At 37.9% G+C, this 18,946-nt stretch overlaps 2 protein-coding genes and 1 long non-coding RNA gene across 6 annotated transcripts; 1 reads left to right on the top strand and 2 right to left on the bottom strand.

Moving 5' to 3' along the window:
* Positions 1 to 74: 74 nt before the first annotated feature.
* LOC125582161 (secreted RxLR effector protein 161-like) lies at positions 75 to 629 on the bottom strand. Its single transcript, XM_048748716.1, has one exon. The coding sequence runs from the start codon at positions 627 to 629 to the stop codon at positions 75 to 77; it is 555 nt and encodes a 184-aa protein (XP_048604673.1).
* Positions 630 to 3,031: 2,402 nt separating this feature from the next.
* LOC106380939 (ADP-ribosylation factor GTPase-activating protein AGD5-like) lies at positions 3,032 to 6,834 on the bottom strand. Its single transcript, XM_013820789.3, has 11 exons — positions 6,581 to 6,834; positions 5,955 to 6,013; positions 5,773 to 5,863; positions 5,329 to 5,383; positions 5,144 to 5,234; positions 4,831 to 5,062; positions 4,417 to 4,603; positions 4,129 to 4,298; positions 3,698 to 3,934; positions 3,519 to 3,595; positions 3,032 to 3,369 (listed from the first exon to the last, which is right to left on the bottom strand). Exons 1-11 carry the CDS (start codon positions 6,629 to 6,631, stop codon positions 3,204 to 3,206), a joined length of 1,416 nt encoding a protein of 471 aa, XP_013676243.2. The 5' UTR covers positions 6,632 to 6,834; the 3' UTR covers positions 3,032 to 3,203.
* Positions 6,835 to 8,089: 1,255 nt separating this feature from the next.
* LOC106379280 lies at positions 8,090 to 10,027 on the top strand. Of its 4 annotated transcripts, XR_007319165.1 has the most exons (6): positions 8,090 to 8,553; positions 8,647 to 8,934; positions 9,034 to 9,096; positions 9,283 to 9,376; positions 9,462 to 9,582; positions 9,656 to 10,027. It is a non-coding gene; the product is annotated as an uncharacterized LOC106379280 (long non-coding RNA). The 4 variants fall into 4 exon arrangements; XR_002655777.2 differs by having other exon boundaries at positions 9,283 to 9,582; XR_007319164.1 differs by having other exon boundaries at positions 8,092 to 8,553; positions 9,462 to 10,027.
* The last annotated feature ends 8,919 nt before the right edge of the window (positions 10,028 to 18,946 follow it).

Below are 18,946 nucleotides of genomic sequence, written 5' to 3'. Positions count from 1 at the left end.
ATCTTGTGAAACCTTATACGAATGTGCTTCGTCCTCCCATGATACACTTGATTTTTAGCCAAACATAATGCACTTTAACTATCACAGTGTAGCTGAACACCTTCTTGATCACCACCCAATTCGTATACAAGACCTTTTACCCATACTGCTTCCTTAGCTGCTTCCCCAAGTGCCATGTATTCAGCTTCAGTGGTTGACATCGCTACAATAGGTTGTTGTACCGATCTCCAGCATATAGGTGCTCCTGCAAGCGTAAATACATACCCTGTAGTCGACATGCTATTATCAAGGTCTCCACCATAATCTGAATCCACGAACCCAATAACTGAATCCTGCACTTCTCCTCCAAACATAAGCCCATAGTCACTTGTCCCTCGCAAATACCTTAAAATCCACTTCACAGAATCCCAATGTTTTCTTCCAGGATTCGACATGTACTTACTGACTTGACTAACTGCTTGTGCTAGATCCGGCCTTGTACACACCATTGCATACATCAAACAACCAACTGCACTAGCATAAGGAACCTCTGCAATATCCTTGAGCTCTTCAGCAGACATTGGACTTTGCTCTGCTGAAAGTATGAAGTGCTTCGCCAATGGTGTAGAGACTGATTTTGACTTCAACATGTCAAAACGTTCTAACACCTTTTCGACTTCGTCCGATCCACGAGTGCTGAGATTTTACTGGTGCACAGAGATTTAAGACACACAGATGCAACAGTATGGATGGAACACAACTATTGCGTAAAATCCATTTGAACTGTTATTACTATATAAGAAAAATGATTAAGAATAGTTTTTTTTTAAATGATTAAGAATCTACTATTAACGTATCAAATCTTATGTACAATTGAAGTGGTTCACGACATCTTAAAAGAGAAAAAAGGTAAACGAAGGTTGGCGAGAGTGAGCTACTAACAAATTGTGGTGGAGAGGAGACTGAGCTTTAAGCCATTTGACCGAAAGCCCAAACAATGCCAAACTCAAACCTTTTAAACACTAAATAAACAGCCGTCCATAACATGTTCAAATTCAACATCAACACGTCGCCTTTACTGATATTAACTATGTTCTAAAACGCGGACGCCTAGGCGGCTACTCGCAACTCGGCTATTTCCTGATGCGATTTTAACCTAATCGGCTAACAAAATCGTCAATTAATTAATCGGCCTAAGAAACCGACTAGTCGGCCCATTTACTGATTAGTCGGTCCATTAACCGATTAATCGGTCCAATTAATTGGGCTAAATATTAAACTGTGAAAGTATTTTATTGGGTCTCATGTGAAATCTAAAGCCCATGTACCTTAGAAATTCTATAGTATGTATACTCTATATATAGAAGTGAGATTTTGCTCCTCTTTTCTTTCGGAGGCGATGTGAGACTTTGTCCATAAACACTAATAAAGTAATAATACGAAAATAAATAAGTAGCACATACATGTATCAAACCCAGGTTGTTGGCCGCAATACCAAATGTCTCGACCACTGGGAGACGAACGAAGTCTTTGCTTCAGTACTCATATGTTAATATATATATGAATAATTACCGATTAATTTCTGATCCAATTATATGATATTCATGTTTGCTAACAATTAACTTTTGTAAAACCAATAAATTTAAATTTAAATAATAACATACAAAAAACTATTACTTTCTAACATATTTATATTATATATTTAATTTAAATAATAAAATAAAATAAAATAATAATTAAACTAATCTCCGCGTATACCCCGATTAATCTCCGATTTTTTAGTAACTCGCTAGGCCCGAGATCGCCGTCCGACTAGCGCTTGGCGTAGTTCCGAACATGGATATTAACCAATAAAGGTAGATAGCTTTTTCGTTTGAAAGGAGTTTCCAACCGTTTTTTTTTTTTTGCTTACACAAGTCTCAAACTTTACTCAATACACAATTTGGTATAACAAACTAAAAACTTTACGTGTTTGTTGCATTTTTTTGTTTACATGTTAGATTTGGGTATTAGCATTAACACGAATGTTTACTTTGGTATAGTATCTTAGATATAAATTATAATACATATATATCATATATTACAGAACAAATATAGGAGTAGTATCAATTAGGGGTGGGCACTTCGGTTATTTTTTCGGTTCGGTTCGGTTTGGTTAGTTCAGTTCTAGTATTTTTCCAATTGAAATAAACAATAGTTAGTTTGGTTTGGTTCGGTTTGTATTCGGTTCGGTTGGATTTATTTTTTTGATCAGTTTATTTAGGTTCTGCTTAGTTAGGCATAAATTATGTAAACATAAACTATGTGAACTAAATTCAATATAAAACTGAAATAAAACCTTTTAAAAGTCACAAAATATTTAAGAATTAAAACAAATGGAAGTTAACTAAGACAAAAAAAACCAACATCATTAGTAAAGTCTTTTATATCATTATTAAAAAGCTTGCAATGAATCATCTTCCTTGTGACGATGTGGAGAAGAACTTTTGTTTTTAATAAAATTTGCTTTAGGTTTTAGGTTTAAATTTAACATCCATGTTTACATATATACGAATATAAAGATACAAACTTTTCTATTTTTTTAAATCAAATATTTTAATGATTACATAGTCGGTTAGAAGAATATATGTTAATAAATGAAAAATGGAAAATACGTGGTATGGTATTAGAATTTTAGTATATTGATATTACTAATATTTTTAATTTAAATAATTACAAATACGCATCGGTTTCTCGGTTCGGTTCGGTTTAAAACCGAACCATTTGCGTTTGGAAAATCTTCAACTGAATGATTTGAAATAGACTTTGGTTCGGTTTGAATCGGTTTTGATTCGGTTTGACTTGGTTCGGTTCGGATTTTTTGCCCACCCGTAGTAGCAATAATCGCTCTTATTTCTTTCCTCACAGGCAGGGGAGTCCCAAAACGATTCCTCAAGCAAGACAGCCCATAAGTCATCCAAGGGTTTGTGTGAATAAAGGATGGTAAACAGCATAATTTGATTTCTTTTTTCTTTATACATTTAAACTAATATAACAACGATATTATACAATATGGATAAAATATTTTTTCTTTCTTCTCAAGAATCAAATTCCAAACTACAACAAAGTTTTAAAGAGAAAATTGTTTAACAGAAAAAATCTGTCCAGATATGATTGTATATATCTTTTAATTCCTCAAATTTTAAGACATATATAAGCAAACTCCGAAAAAGTCCCTCTCTTGATCAATGTTTTGTGAACATTCCATCCATCAAGGAAGAGAAATCAAAGTCTTTGCCTGTTTGAGAAGATGGTGTAGTGCTTGTCGCCGAGGATGACGACTGAGGTTTAACGGTTGAGTTTGGGGTCATACCATTAGCCGCGGGATTAACTTGACCCGTAGTGTAGAAACTGCATTAGTAACAAACAAAAAACAACCAAAGTTGGCACAGATTGATAACCGTGGGAGCTCATGAAAATTGAATGAGAGGGGTACAGTTTACTTCTTCTTTGTTTTTATTTATAGATGATACAACCAGAAAGCAATATTGCTTACATACCTGGATACTGGATATTGAGGAGTGCTTGCTTGCGGTTGCGCTGGTCTCATGTTCATGTTTGCGTTCATGTTCATATTCTAAATTTACGGCAATATAACATAGAGTGAGAATATTGCAAGGAACTTGGGCAACGAGTAATTTAGATCTTGATGAAACAAAAGCAAAAGGGAGATACTTACTTGCATAAGTTTCTGGAGATCAGCTTGACCACCTCCTGGGTTAGTCATTCCAGGGATCTGGTGGCCAGTGTTTGACCAATTTGCGGACGCCAAGTTTAAAGCATTAGCAACAGCTTGCTGATTCGCACCGTTTGGAGTCCCGCCTGCAGCTTTTGCTGCAGCCATGTAAAGGGCTTGCTGCTGAGCAAGCATCGCAACCTGTTGCTGATGCATGGCAAAAGGCGACACTATATTCGTCTGTAACAAATGAAAGGCACAAAACTTACATCACTTGACTGGTCTGGAAATTATCAAGTGATAACAAGACACAACGCATAGGTTTCAGTTGGATGTATGAATCATGCTATAAAAAGAGGAAATTTGGAAAAGTGAGAATCTATAGAAAGGTAAACCCAACAAAGCATTAAATATGAGAAGAGTATATAATTTACCTTCTCAAATAGGCTCATGATATCGCCTTTCACATCTTTCTGTGGTGCTTGTTGGGCTACTAAAGTAGGTGTGTCGTTAAACAAATCCTCGATGCCAGTAGCTGGAGGAGAACTGATCTCATCAGGCTTTGCTGTAACACTTTTCTCTACCGTTTGACCATTTCCAGCCGCTGCCATTTTAGGATTCATATAATAACATAAAAGTTAAAAAAGGATATGAATTGAATAATATGCCACAATGATCATCATATGATTAAAAGTCATGAACATGCTAGAATAGAAACATACACTGAAAGCCAGCCCAATTATCATCAGCAGGAGCTGCCTCTGAGGGATTTGCAGTCGGCTCATCCATTGATAGCATGTCAAAGAGGTCTGTAGCAAAATCCACCTTTGGAGGTTCTGATGCCGGTGCAACATTTACCGCTGCTTTTGTTGTCTCCACAGATTCTACTTTCTGCTGTGGCTTTATAACCTATCATTTTTAAGCATCATCTATCAGAAAAAACAGGCTTTGAAAAATTATGATACCCTGTCTGCTAGATGTAAGAATACAATGTCTGACATCTAAATCATCATATGCATTACTTCTGATATCCTAAGGTTATTTAATAAGAACATGGCATGGAGGTTCTTGATAATTATAGGTAACTAAAGGCAATAATTAGGAAAACATATCGTCCGGGTAAGTATGTTTGGCACCTGAGCAGGTCCCTGGGGAGGCACGGGAAGACTAATCCTCGTTGCAGAGACACTATATCTTGTTCTAGGTGCTTGGACAGCTTTCTTTTCCTCAAACAAATTTACAGGAGGACTACTAGTGTGCCCATGCTCATATCCAGGCACAGTCCTCTCCACAGATCTCCGCGCCTGCTCGACTCTTGGGGGTGATCGAGCCTTTTCACCTTTAGAAACCCATCTCTTCTCTTCATACCTAGACAATTCATGTCACAAGAACAAGTTCAATGTCAACCTGCATAGCACGTACGAAAAGATTGAAAAGGGAGAGACATACTTTGCACGTATGAAATTCTCGATTCCAACTCTATCATAGTTTGGGGGTAGCTCAGCTTCCCAGTAACTATTTGCTCTCTCGTTTCCCATTGCTGCATGCAAATAAAAGATTAATTACATGGCGAAACTAATCAAAGTCTAAATGTGGACCACCTACAGGGAATTCATTTTCAAAGAGAGACTTACACTGAATAAATGCAACCTGCTCTGGGAGCCATGTGTCCAGAGTGGCAGATCGAACCTACACTCATCACCCATCGCTAGAAAAAATAAGTCTCTTATGCTGCTCAGGTTAAAATCGACTTGACAAGGACTCAGCTCATATAAGAAATCAGAAGGCACAACTTAATCATGTACTTTTGTGAAGAATTGCTTGAGGTACGTGTATAAAATGGATAAATGACATTTCTTCTAGTTAGAGAAGGGGAATAAAAGAAAAGCAGAGAGATTTGATGCACTCAAGTCAGAGTTCTCAGCTACAGAACTACAGAAGTAACTATTTAAGATGAAAATACTCGATGAAACCGAAAAATATGAAAGAAAGTAGTTGAAAAGCAAATTCGAGCCTGAGGGAATGAGTCTAATAATAACAAGAGCTTTTGAGATGTGGATAGGAAAGTGAGAGAGGACCTTTGAAATGTGTACACCGAGACTCCTGTGAATCCCAGAACATTGCATGCAGATAAAGATACCTAAATTAACACTAGCCCACCTTGGACCTCTGCAAAGCCAACGGAATACAGTATTAGCCAAGTACATATAAATTTGAATCCCAAAATGCTGATAATTCACATCTGCGACAAAAACAATACTTTGTTTTGCAGTCAGCACATTCTCTGTTCTCTGGATGTTTCAGAAGCCCCTCAAGAATCTGCAACAGCAAAACTAAGGTAATGTTCAAGCGATAGACTAAATAAATAAATAAAAAATCGTAAAGAGGCAACACCAAGAAACTATAGACTATATATCAAATAAAATATCTAAAGCACACGAAACTGACATGTTCAACAAACCAACATGAATCAAAGTTCCCAAACAAAGGAGATAACTCAAAGGCTACCCCCCCACATGTAAAATTAAAATCCCCAAAGGGACGTTGTTATAATGGATAGAAGCGATAAGATAGTGCGGAAAACAGATGAATAAACGAGAAAGTGAAAAAAGATATAATAGAGATTTTAAAGTGGTTCACCAAACCCGACCACATCCACAGACAAAAGAACATAAAAGAATTTGATCCTCTTTGTTGGATTCTTACAAAATCAAGAAACGATCGGAAGACCTCACCTAACTACAGAGAAAATCGAATAAAAAGGAAGAAGTCTAGCAGATAATAACACAGATCCAATCGAATTAAGATCGATCACAATATGTGATTACAAATCATCATAGCTCGGAGAAAAAACAATCTGAGATTTCGATCGAGAGAGAGAGAGACCTTTCTGTGGCGGGCATTAAGCTCCTTGGAGACGTTGGCCTTCTCGTTCATGGTTTGGATAATTGAGAGACTAAGAGGAGAATCGCCAAAGACGCGGAAGAGCTGAAGAAAACAAAACAAAATCTGCTAGGGAGACGACAAGGTCTAAACGGTCTTTCCCCCTTCTGCGCTCTCTCTCTAAAGAATGACGCTAATTTATTGCCCTTTCAGAGCGAGCGAAGATGAGAGAGAGAAGAGAGATGATTTGGGGTCAATGCTTTTCGACCGTTCAGATTATAGGTTTGGTTTTACCATTCAGTTTTCTCTGGTTTTGTTTTATCGAATGTTTTATTAATAAGGTTGATGAAAAATACGGTAATATCATTTCTTTTTTTTTTTTTTTTTTTTTGATATTTGTTGGGATCTCAGGCGGTAAGCTCAGACTAATCTCCACGAGGCCTTCCAACCGGATACGCACGGTTATAGGCGGAAAAGTGGCCAAGGCGACTCGAACCCAGGGCGGACACTCCAGCTGTAGTTCCATTACCACTAGACCAAGAGCTCTTGGTTAATATCATTTCTTTCTTCTTTTATAGTGTTTATCTGAATTCATATTAAACTCATGTAGTTTAAAATAAAATACACTTTACATAATTAGATTTATTTGTAATTTTAATATGTTATTTATGTACATAAAACTTGTATTTAACAATTTAGTGTATTTTTTTAGTTCAGTCATTTTTATTTAATGCTTTTTTTTTTAATTTTCTCTTTTTGTGCTGGAATAAAAATATATTTTGTTCAACTGTTAATTGATTATCTTATTTACGAAATATTTCGGAATTAAACTTACTATTTACCCGTGTAAAAATGTGTGAGTATATTTTGACTTATCAAGCATATCTCGCTCTATTTGACCTTTTTCCGGTTAAGTGGTTGACTCTTGGTCATATAAGACAGAGATTAGAAAGTGGGAAATGATCACATGGCCATCTCATCTCTTATGTCTGTTTCCACTTTGGAGTTGTTGTATTTGATTCCAGTTTCTTTGTTTATTTTCTGATGCTTTTGGGACATATTCTATTTTCTAAGATTTCATCTGATGTAGTGTTCCTGAGAAAACTAAAAAAAAAATCATTTTAAACAATTATTAATATCTCAAGGATTCCTTTCAACATGACTTTGGTTGTCATGCGAACCAATCCAAGCATTCGACACAGGCTCGAATCAAGACCGTTTTCGAACTAATTCATTGTTGGACTGGCCCCTGAAAATGGTTTTCATAATGCTAGCTACTACTCTAGCCTGTTAACCGAAAACGTACGCTATAAATATACTTCTAGATATAGCTCAAATTATCTGTACCAATAAAATAGGCTTTTGTCCTTTGTCCTTTATCCTTTCTCCTTGCGCCACGTCAGCATGGAGGGAAAGGTAATTGTCGACACGTGTCGCTCAACCAGTCCCCCGCGTTTTTTTTTTCTGTTTCATCTGAGTTTTAGGTTTTATAGAAAACTGGGCTTTTAGTTAATTAAATTGGTTTGGCCCAACATTTGGCCCTAGAAACCCGTGCTTAGGGTTGGTCGTCGACTTCTTCTTCCAGAAGCGACCTCGCCGATGTAATTGACGAAACCAAACCGTCGATCTGAGTTCTGTAACGCCTCCTGATCCATAAATCATTTCTTTACTTTGAGTTTTCCTCAATTAATCCACTCCACTCATGTTAATCAAACAAAATACCTCTTCTTTTTCCACCGTGACTGGTTCGAGCTTCCCCTATAAATGTCTCTCATTTCTTCGATGTGGAGTACAACGCAAACAATTTCCAAAAGCAATTATTTGGATGTTGGAGTCTGTGTCAAATATTCAAATAACACAATTGAGGAACCACAATAGTTATCTCACACTGATGTTTCCTGCGACTGCGATAATTCAGCGTCCAACGCTCCATCCTTGGAGATTGGTCACGTTTAGACTACGGAGTTGAGCTTCAGGTGGATCTTCAGATCTCTTCATTTTGATTAACAAAACAATCAGATTATTGTTCTGATCAAACGGAGTTTTGTGTTTATGTTTTCTTTTGGTAGGATACGTTGATGTTAGGTACAGAATACTACCACACTGAATCTGGGATTGCATCTCTATTAACAGAAGGAAATGTCCCAATATGTATTGGCAGAGAGACAAAGATCAGTTAAGTTTTGAAAATACATAACTAGAAACCTTTTCAAACATCAATCAAATTATTTTCTGGTGATTTATACAGGAAATGCATCATTGACAAGAATGCTAAGCTTTCCTTGAATATCTTGTCGAAGGATTATATATTCGATCTGGAATCACTTTGGTAGTGGAAAAGGCTACAATTCAAGACGGTAATGTTATATAAAGGGAGCTTGAACTGTAGCTATCTTTGAGGTGCCAAATCTACGAAAGTAGAGTTGAAAGATGATTTTTTTCTTTTTGGCTCACAGATGTTACTTGATACGCAAGCCATGAAGACAATTCTTATAGAAATTCCTTCCCTTATCAGACTGGTAGCTATCTCATCTTTACGAATTTATGTATATATGTGCCTCTGCTGGTGTCTCTGTTTTTTTTTTTTTGGTTATTGATGTTATTTGAGCATGAAACATTTGGTATCATAAAGTATTTTTGTTTCAGTATGATATTGTATATACTAATCTAGCCTTTTAAATCTGAAGTTTGTGATATCATTGCAGACTTCAACTGCTGCCAGCTACTCTAAATTTGTGATTGTGAGCCGTGAAATAAAAAGTGCTTTAGTGGCATACTGTCCCCCCAGTCGATTCAGTGGTAGACACTTATCATACTCCTCTTTTTACCTTGACTATGTAGTAACAAGATTGACAGATCTGCACTTTCTCCTTTTTCCCTTTAGACTATGAGGTTTTGTGCTCTGCATCATGGGTTAGATTTCTATTTCTTATTTCTATTCAACTGTTTAAGAATCTCTCAGAATTTCATTCCACAATGTCAAAAACTGTCTCCAGATTTTCCAGGTAAAGTAACTTGCAAAATCTTAACTTCCTCTGTTCTCTACGTATCTTTAATGTTTGATTGATATTTTCGCAGATGAGGCCCTGCAACAACATAATCCGACATTGAAGAGACTCGCAAGAGGCTCTTGCTGCTTAAAAAGCTTCTTGAAGAGGTCTTCGATGCTCTCAAGAACCTCACTGTTGACTTGGTTTTAACTGCTCATCCTACTCAATCTAATCATTGGTCTTTGCTCCAAATTTTTGGGAGGTTTGTAGACCTTTTCCTGAGTGTCTATGCTTGATAAATGATGTGTTTAACTGTTGAACATTTCTGAATCCATGAAACCCGCAAGTAACTCATGAAGTTACATATATATATATGCTTACGAGCTTGGTTCGAGGTTGGAGGATCAGTTCACTCATTCACCATTCCTATTGCAATTTGAAAGTTGAAGAGTCTTTTTTTGTCACTGGTTGAAGAGTCTCATAACGGTTCTATATATGAATGACTAATTGATAGTCTTTTTAACTACTACTGGATCGGAACTTTATTATTCTCTCTTAGTTGTACAGTTACAGTAACTTGGAGTGTACCAGTAAATAATGGCTATAGAGTTCTTATCAAATAACAACGCTAATACCACATCTTCTCAACTTCCTGTTTATGGTAATATCTTGCCTTATGTTTTATTAGTACTACAGTTCCAGGACCAATACAAGTATGTTTTTGATCAAAAATAAAATAATAATACAAGTTTGTTTCATCAGTAACAATGGATTGTTGTTATTGGGTAATGGAATATCACAAAACTACTTGAAAATATCACTTTTGTACATTTAACATTTTAGGTTGATGTGTTCATGTCCAATCAAACAGAGTTCACTATGTATAATAAAACCAATAAGGAAAGATGACTGAAAATTCGGATGAGATACTCGCATCACAAGTAACCATCTGCAAATGATTACAGATGTAGTAAATCAAACATGATCCATAAAAACAATGGAGGCAGAGCACAATGTCAATGATACACGAGCACTGGTTTAGTAGTTGCCAAATAGATCCACTACTTATTAACATCATTACTTCTTTTTTCCTGAAGACATATATACATCGTTTTTTAAAAATGAAATACGTGAGTTACATGATGTAGTGAAGGGCCATCTAGAAAATAGACAATGCTACTACATATACGCTACTTCTCCGTGAACTAATTCCTTGGAAATTTTTTAAGGGAAAATAAATAATTACTCCAGATGCAAGACACATTTACATAAATCGCAAGAATTTATCGACTCCATAAGTAACAAACAGACACCATGATCAGTAACATTATCCCAAGAAAAATAGGACATAGAACAAGGTAAAAGATTCTCACAAGCAGTTGGTTAGTAACTTGCCAAATAAAATCCAGTGGTAACCAAGAACCTTCCTTTCGATTAAAGGGAAAGAACTTTATATAAATGCATTGTATTCAAATAAATTTGTAAAACAAAAAAAAAGTTATGACAAGAATCCTATAAAAAATCCTGACACGAAAGTATATATTTGCACAATTTAAATGATAGACACAATAAAAAAAACATAAACATATAAATGAAACTAAATAATCTAAACAAAATAAAAAGTTATACGCAGCCAAAATAAAAATAGTACATATTTCCATTAAAACCATTAAAGAATTAGCTAAGCAAGACTGAAGTTGAATACTCTAGCATCAAACAAATTTAATCGAAAAAGATAATAAGATATAAAAAATAGGAATCACAAAAATAATGATTCATACATACTATATAATCAACACAAAAATCTTAACGTTTCTGGTCATTAATAAAATAACGAGCTCATATCAAAACCGACTATTAACAGTGACTTATCATCATCACTCAACAAAATCACCAAAACATCGCCATAAAGGCCGTAATTCCGGCCGCACACACCCAAAACTACGAACAACCAAATTGATTAAAGGCCTACAAACGACCTGAAACAACCGCACTACATTGTCCCATAACCCACAAACATAAAATTACAAAATGAATTCGAAACAAGAAGCCGGACTAGAGAACAGACATGCGGACCATCCTCAACGTTCAGGATACCACCTAACAAAGCAACAACTTTGGTACAACCCAACGACCAAACACACATTACACAGTAATATATACCAACCATCACCGTGTAATCATAATAAAGCCCCTGCTTATACCGGACTTATTAATTATTTTCTACACAAATTGACATTTTCATAGATTAAAACACAGTCGATAATAAATTTAAGGAACATATATAATGTCATTGTAACGAAAGAAAACAATAACTTTCTTTGAAGCAGACTTATATACCTTTAAGATATTGACGTATATATTTTTATGTGCACCCTAACCTTCTTTGTGTTTTTGGCACTAATGAAAAATACAAACAACATATTTATATTACTACATAGTTTGGCATGCATAGACAACCGCCTAAGCGTAGCCAATACGTCTACAATGAATCCACTAACAGATTGCCACATCCATGACATTGATATAGCATGCGCGCGAGGATTGTTACTATTTTAATTATCTCCTTTCGAACAAGATAATCACAAAACAAACACATGCATATTTATTTTTCTTTTCGGAACATCAACTTTACTTTATGTTTTAAGTTCAATTATAATTACTTTGGTGCAACTATTAGTTATTTATTTTATTTTTATTGAATCGATCGGTAAAAATCACTTACATTACAGACACTAACCACTATTAAATGAATTAAAAAAAAAATTGAACTCATTAAAAAATAAAACATACAAACCCGGCGCGCAGCGCCGGAATACCACTAGTATTTTATAAACTGCTATTATTTGAAGTTCATGCACTTAATATTGTCTTCGACGTGGGTGGTTAACATGGTGAACCGTAACAGATGATAGGTCCATCCAAACTCGGATCAGTGTGATATACTTTTAGGCTAATCCACTCTTTAGCACTAGGTGCGCTCTTCCCGGAACCGACCGGATGGACATATCAAAAAAATCTACAAAACAACTAATTAAGGAAAAATATTTAGCCATGATTAAAAGAGGAAATGTAGGAAAGCTTACTAAGACACAGCTGGAGAGTGTCACTACAATGTATGTGAAGATTATATTACCATCTTTCCATAACAATAGAAAATATAATATACAGTATTGATTACTTGGCCTATTAATTGTTATAATATCTTAACATATATCAGTTAATAAATATACATATATAGTGAGTTTTATAAATTAAATAGGTACTTATCCACACATGAAATAACATGTCAGAAAAACAAAAAATAAAGAGTAAACTCAAATAGTTAGTTAAAGAAACATATCTTTAGAATAAAAACTATTAATGCATAGTAGTTTGTATGGTTTCATTTTATCCTCGGAGATTGTATACCTTTAAGAGTTAAACAAACAATAATGAATCTTCTGCATAAATAGGGTCTCCTCATGAGGTTTTCTTTGAGAGGAAGATCACTGAGAAGTCTAGTGTCGGATTACGTGTTGTCCAAACGAAAAAAAGTATGATGAACAATAATAATATTGTCCATATTTGCGACACCTGCAGGCGACAGTTCCCAACCCTTAAGGCCCTATACGGTCACCAAAGAGTCCACACGCGTGAAAGAGAGTTGGAGAGGCAGCTGAAGAGGACGAAGCCAAGCTATCCTCCTGGACAAGGCACTAGTTATGGATTTTCTCCAGGGACACCCTTAGTCACTCACAACCATTACCACCCTACTTTATCAAATTTTAATCGTCCAGGGATCTCTTTTGGTCCTTTTAAGTCTGGAGGAGGCGGTAACCGCGGTGACTACCCGTATCCGTTGTTCAATGGTGGAATCGCCATGGCTCCTCCTGCGAATCCATACCGTTCTCTCACACAGAACACTAGCTATGGTTCTTCTTCAAGAGTTCCCTTACCATCTTTCAGGTATAATAACTCTCTTGGTTCAGCCAATTCCATAGGAAGATTCAGCAACAACAATAGCTCACAAGGTGAATTATCACTTGAGCTCTCTCTTGGTCCATCTAAGTCCATGGGTGACAGCAACAGCAACAGTAGCTCACAAGGTGAATTATCACTTGAGCTCTCTCTTGGTCCATCTAAGTCCATGGGTGGCAGCAACAATAACAGCAGCGCTTACCCATCTTTTAATTGCGGAGTCACTGGAGGAGGAAACATGTACACGAACATGCCAGTGCGTCCTCTTGTGCCTGGGTACCATTTTTACAGAAATAACCCGATTGATTCAATCACTAGAAACTTTCCTCTCTCTCATCCTCCTCCAGCCACGAACATGATGAACAGGCTAGTGCGTCCTCGTGCGTCTCGGTTCCATTTTCAAGGTCATAACCCGCTTGACACAATCATTAGAAACGTTCCTTTCTCTCAGCCTCCTCCAACCACCAATATTCCTGATGATAATAATGTTTCGGGCTCTAGTCTCATTGCAAAGGAGAAAGACAAAACCGTGGTGCTTGACGATGATGACAAAGATAACGTGGTGATTGTAGATCATGATGAGGATCAGCAGGAAGAGGTTGAAGCTAAGAGTTGTGGTCGTGGTTTAATCATTAGAAACGTCCCTCTCTCTCAGCCTCCTCCAACCACGAACATGAACAGGCTAGTGCGTCCCCGTGCGTCTCGGTTCCATTTTCACGGCCATAACCCGCTTGATTCAATCATTCAAAACGTTTCTCTCTCTCAACCTCCTTCAACCACCAATCTTCCTGATGATAATAATGTGTCGGGCACTAGTCTCATTGTAAAGGAGAAAGACAAAACCGTGGTGCTTGACGATGATGAGAAAGATAACGTGGTGATTGTAGATCATGATGAGGATCAGCAGGAAGAGGTTGAAGCTAAGAGTTGTGGTCGTGATTCAATCATTAGAAACGTTCCTCTCTCTCAGCCTCCTCCAACCACCAATCTTCCTGATGATAATAATGTTTCGGGCTCTAGTCTCATTGTAAAGGAGAAAGACAAAACCGTGGTGCTTGACGATGATGAGAAAGATAACGTGGTGATTGTAGATCATGATGAGGGTCAGCAGGAAGAGGCTGAAGCTAAGAGTTGTGGTCGTGATTCAATTATTAGCAACGTTCCTCTCTCTCAGCCTCCTCCAACCACCAATCTTCCTGATGATAATAATGTTTCGGGCTCTAGTCTCATTACAAAGGAGAAAGACAAAACCGTGGTGCTTGACGATGATGAGAAAGATAACGTGGGGATTCTAGATCATGATGAGGATCAGCAGGAAGAGGTTGAAGCTAAGAGTTGTGGTCGTGATTCAATTATTAGCAACGTTCCTCTCTCTCAGCCTCCTCCAACCACCAATCTTCCTGATGATAATAATGTTTCGGGCTCTAGTCTCATTACAAAGGAGAAAGACAAAACCGTGGTGCTTGACGATGATGAGAAAGATAACGTGGGGATTCTAGATCATGATGAGGATCAGCAGGAAGAGGTTGAAGCTAAGAGTTGTGGTCGTGATTGATTATTTATCATCTTCCCTTTGTGTTTTTTTTTAGTTTTCTATGCATTGTTTAGTATTTGGTATCTCATAACTATTTGAGGCCTTTTTTTTTCTTCACCTCATTCTTCTCACTGAAATTGTTTTCTCTTTTTTTTTTCCTCCTTGTTGTGTGACCTTTTGCATTTAATTAATATTTGAATAATTCCTGAATCCAGTTTTTTTTTCTCAATGCCTATATCTCATGATTGTTCTAAATTTTCTGAAAATTTATGAAGTCATATTCTAAATATTCAAAGCCAAACTTCATCATTTAAATGTTAAAGAGATCCAGCATTTTGCTTGAAATCCTTTCCTCAAGAATACATCAAATATTTGTATTGGTTGTTTACATTGTAAGTTATATGTAATATTTCAATCGTTTGCAATGAAAAATTGACAAACAAAGCTATACAAAAAGTAGGAGAAATATTAGGGTCTTTCAACACTGGATGTAAACCACCCTATCCAATGTTTTACACGTTTCATCATCTTTCATGATATTTTGACAGAATGATATAGTAGTTATCTTATTTATCACATTGTGGAAATAAAACATGTGATTAGTCCTATTCACAATTTACATGGAACGCACAATGTGTAGTGAAAGTTAATATCATTTTTTCATCTAAAGAATATATATTAACAAGGGCAAATACCACGTTCAAGATTACAAAAGAGAATTGTGGCTTAGACCTGGTGATAGAAACACAAAATACTTTCACCTATGTGCTAAAGGAAGGAAGAACCGGAATAATATACTCCTTCTTAAGGACACTCAGGGCGTGGAACATTTTTCAGAAGGATCGAAGGGGAGTATAGCTGTTGACTACTTCAGAGATATTTTTACAAGCTCGAACCCTTGGGACCTTGAAAGCTTGTTTGAAGGATTCCAGAGTAGAATCTCTCCTGCAATGAACAATATGCTAACGGCTCCGGTATTGGCAGAGGAGGTTAAGGTCGCAGCTTTCTCTATCAAGGAAGATAGTGCACCGGGAGCAGATGGATTAACAGGTACTTTCTACAAACGATTTTGGTCTATTGTGGGTCCAAACACGGTTAGAGAGGTGCAGAGCTTCTTCCATACGGCTGTTCTTCCTGCTGGATGGAACCATACGCAGATATGCCTACTTTCCAAAGTATCTAACCCTTCGATGATGACTGAGTTACGACCTATTAGCTTATGCTCGGTGCACTATAAAATCATCTCTAAGATTCTCTGTGGCAGACTGAAGACGATACTGCCAGAGATTGTAACTGATACTCAAGGTGCATTTGTCAGTGGACGTCTCATCACTGACAATATCCTAGTAGCCCACGAGATGGTGCATGCTTTGAGGACAAAGGAAGGGATTGATAGTAATTATATGGCTATCAAGACAGATATGTCCAAGGCTTACGACCGGGTAGAATGGTGCTTCGTGGAGTCTCTACTGGAGAAGATGGGGTTTGATAGGAAATGGGTGACATGGATTATGTCCTGCATCAGCTCGGTGACATACTCTGTGCTTTTAAACGGCAGACAACACGGTTTCATAAAGCCAGAGAGAGGGATTCGTCAAGGGGACCCCCTATCTCCATTCCTTTTTATCCTGTGTGCGGAGGCTTTGGTGAATACTCTCAATCAAGCTGAGGCATCTGGGAAGCTGAATGGCGTGAGACTGTCCAGGGAAGGACCGGCTGTGCACCATCTGCTTTTCGCTGATGATAGTTTGCTGCTCTGCAAAGCATCTATCGAAGAAGGAGAGGAAATTGTAAAGAGACTGAAGTTGTATGGTGATGCGTCGGGTCAAATGATTAACACCGCTAAATCATCAATCATCTTTGGCTCTAAAGTCCCTCAGCAGACGCGAGATGAGATGAAAGCAGTGCTGGGTATAGCTATAGAAGGGGGTGAAGGATCCTATCTAGGACTACCGGAATGTTTCAGCGGTTCTAGGGTTAAGCTTCTAAACTTCATCCAGGAGAAGGTGCAGAAAAGACTTAGAGGTGGAGGCTCCAAGATTTTATCTCAAAGTGGTAAAGATATCATTCTTAAATCTGTGGGAATGGCGTTACCGGTCTTCGCGATGAGCTGCTTTAGGTTACCTAAAGATCTGTGTGCAAAACTAACGAGCATCATGACTGAGTTTTGGTGGAGAGGCACAGCAGGAAAGAAGAAAATCTCATGGGTTGCTTGGCAAAGGTTATGTAAACCTAAAGAACTAGGTGGAATGGGCTTCAAAGACATAGCTTGGTTTAATCAAGCCTTGCTATGCAAGCAAGCCTGGAGAATATGGTCTAATCCCCAGTCCTTGCTGGCCAGAGTCATGAAAAGCAGATATTTCAGACAGGGAGACTTCTTGGACTGTCCTATAGGCAGTAGACCATCGTATGCGTGGAGAAGCATAGTACATGGACGTGAGCTATTAGCGCAAGGTATCTTGAAGCGTATTGGGAATGGGAGAGAGACGCATGTTTGGTATGATAACTGGCTTCTCCTACCCACACCTAGGCCTCCGAGATATAGAACGGATGAAGTAGACCTTACGCTCACTGTACACGATCTTATTGACTCGAGACATGGAACTTGGGATGTCCAGAAGATCCGACATCTTTTTGTTGAGGAAGATGCTACTACGATTTTGGGAATGAAGTTAAATCTTCAGAGGGAAGATACAATGGTCTGGGCTTTTAGCAAGAACGGAATGTATGATTCCCAAAGCGGCTATAAACTACTGAATCTCATACAGACAATTGAGAGACCAATGACAGCTTCGAATCTACCTCCTGTTGAGAGAAACTTGTGGTCTAATCTATGGAAGGTGAAAACGCTACCTAAGGTTAGGCACTTCATGTGGCGTGCTTTGGCTGGAGCCCTAGCGGTCTCGGAACGACTGGCTTCTCGAGGTATCAATGTTGAAAATACTTGTAAGGTATGTCAATCTCAACCGGAAACCATCTGTCATGTTCTTTTTCACTGCCCGGTTGCGAAAGAGGTATGGAGATTATCAGGCTTTCCTATCCCAGCAGCGGGTTTCTCAACCAACTCAGTCTTTCTCAATTTTCACCACTTGCTCGAAAGTTGCAAGAAACGTCATTTACCTGAGAAGACTAGATTGGTATTCCCGTGGGTTCTCTGGCAATTATGGAAATCTAGGAACCGCTGCGTGTTCGAACATGTAGTTTTTGGAGCTAAGGAAGTATGGGAGAGAATCCAAGTAGAGGCAGAAGCTTGGAGAGCGGCTAACGTGACGGACAAGGAAGATAGGGATCAAGATGCAGCTGGTGATTCTACATCAACGTGGCAAAAACCGTGCCCAAGCTTTGTTAAGTGTAACATTGGATCGTCTTGGGTTGATGGAAACCAGAATTGTGGGGTTGCTTGGTTGACAAGGAATCATGCTGGAGCAGCTTTAGCCCATAGCCGTCGCTCATATTCTCATGTCTCATCAGCCTTAGAGGCTGAGCTACTGGGTTTTTATTGGGCATCTGAAAGCGTCTCGACGATGAGATATGAGAAGATGGTGTTTGAGTCCACCTCGTACCTAGCGGGCGAAGCAATTTTAAAGCCTGGAAACTTCCCTCAATGGCTCAGTTTGATAGAAGCTATAAGAGAGAAATTGTCCCTGCTCAGATTGTGGTCCATTTCATATGTTAACAGAGGGGCGAACAGATGTGCCGATGCAATTGCTCTCAGTGTCACTAGAGATCAACGCTACGCGTCCTACATAGCTACGGACTGCCCTGGGTGGTTACTGCCCATTGTACGTGAGGATGAGAGTGGGATATTCAGTGCGCATTAGTTGGGGTTGCGGCGGTGCGAATTCATGACAGGCTTGAGATACTTCCTTCGCAATTGCGAGTTCT

The sequence above is a fragment of the Brassica napus genome, chromosome C2 (assembly GCF_020379485.1).
Source record: "Brassica napus cultivar Da-Ae chromosome C2, Da-Ae, whole genome shotgun sequence".
Classification (NCBI taxonomy): domain Eukaryota; kingdom Viridiplantae; phylum Streptophyta; class Magnoliopsida; order Brassicales; family Brassicaceae; genus Brassica; species Brassica napus.
Note: the sequence above shows the minus strand (reverse complement) of the source record. Positions and strands in the feature narration are given on the sequence as shown.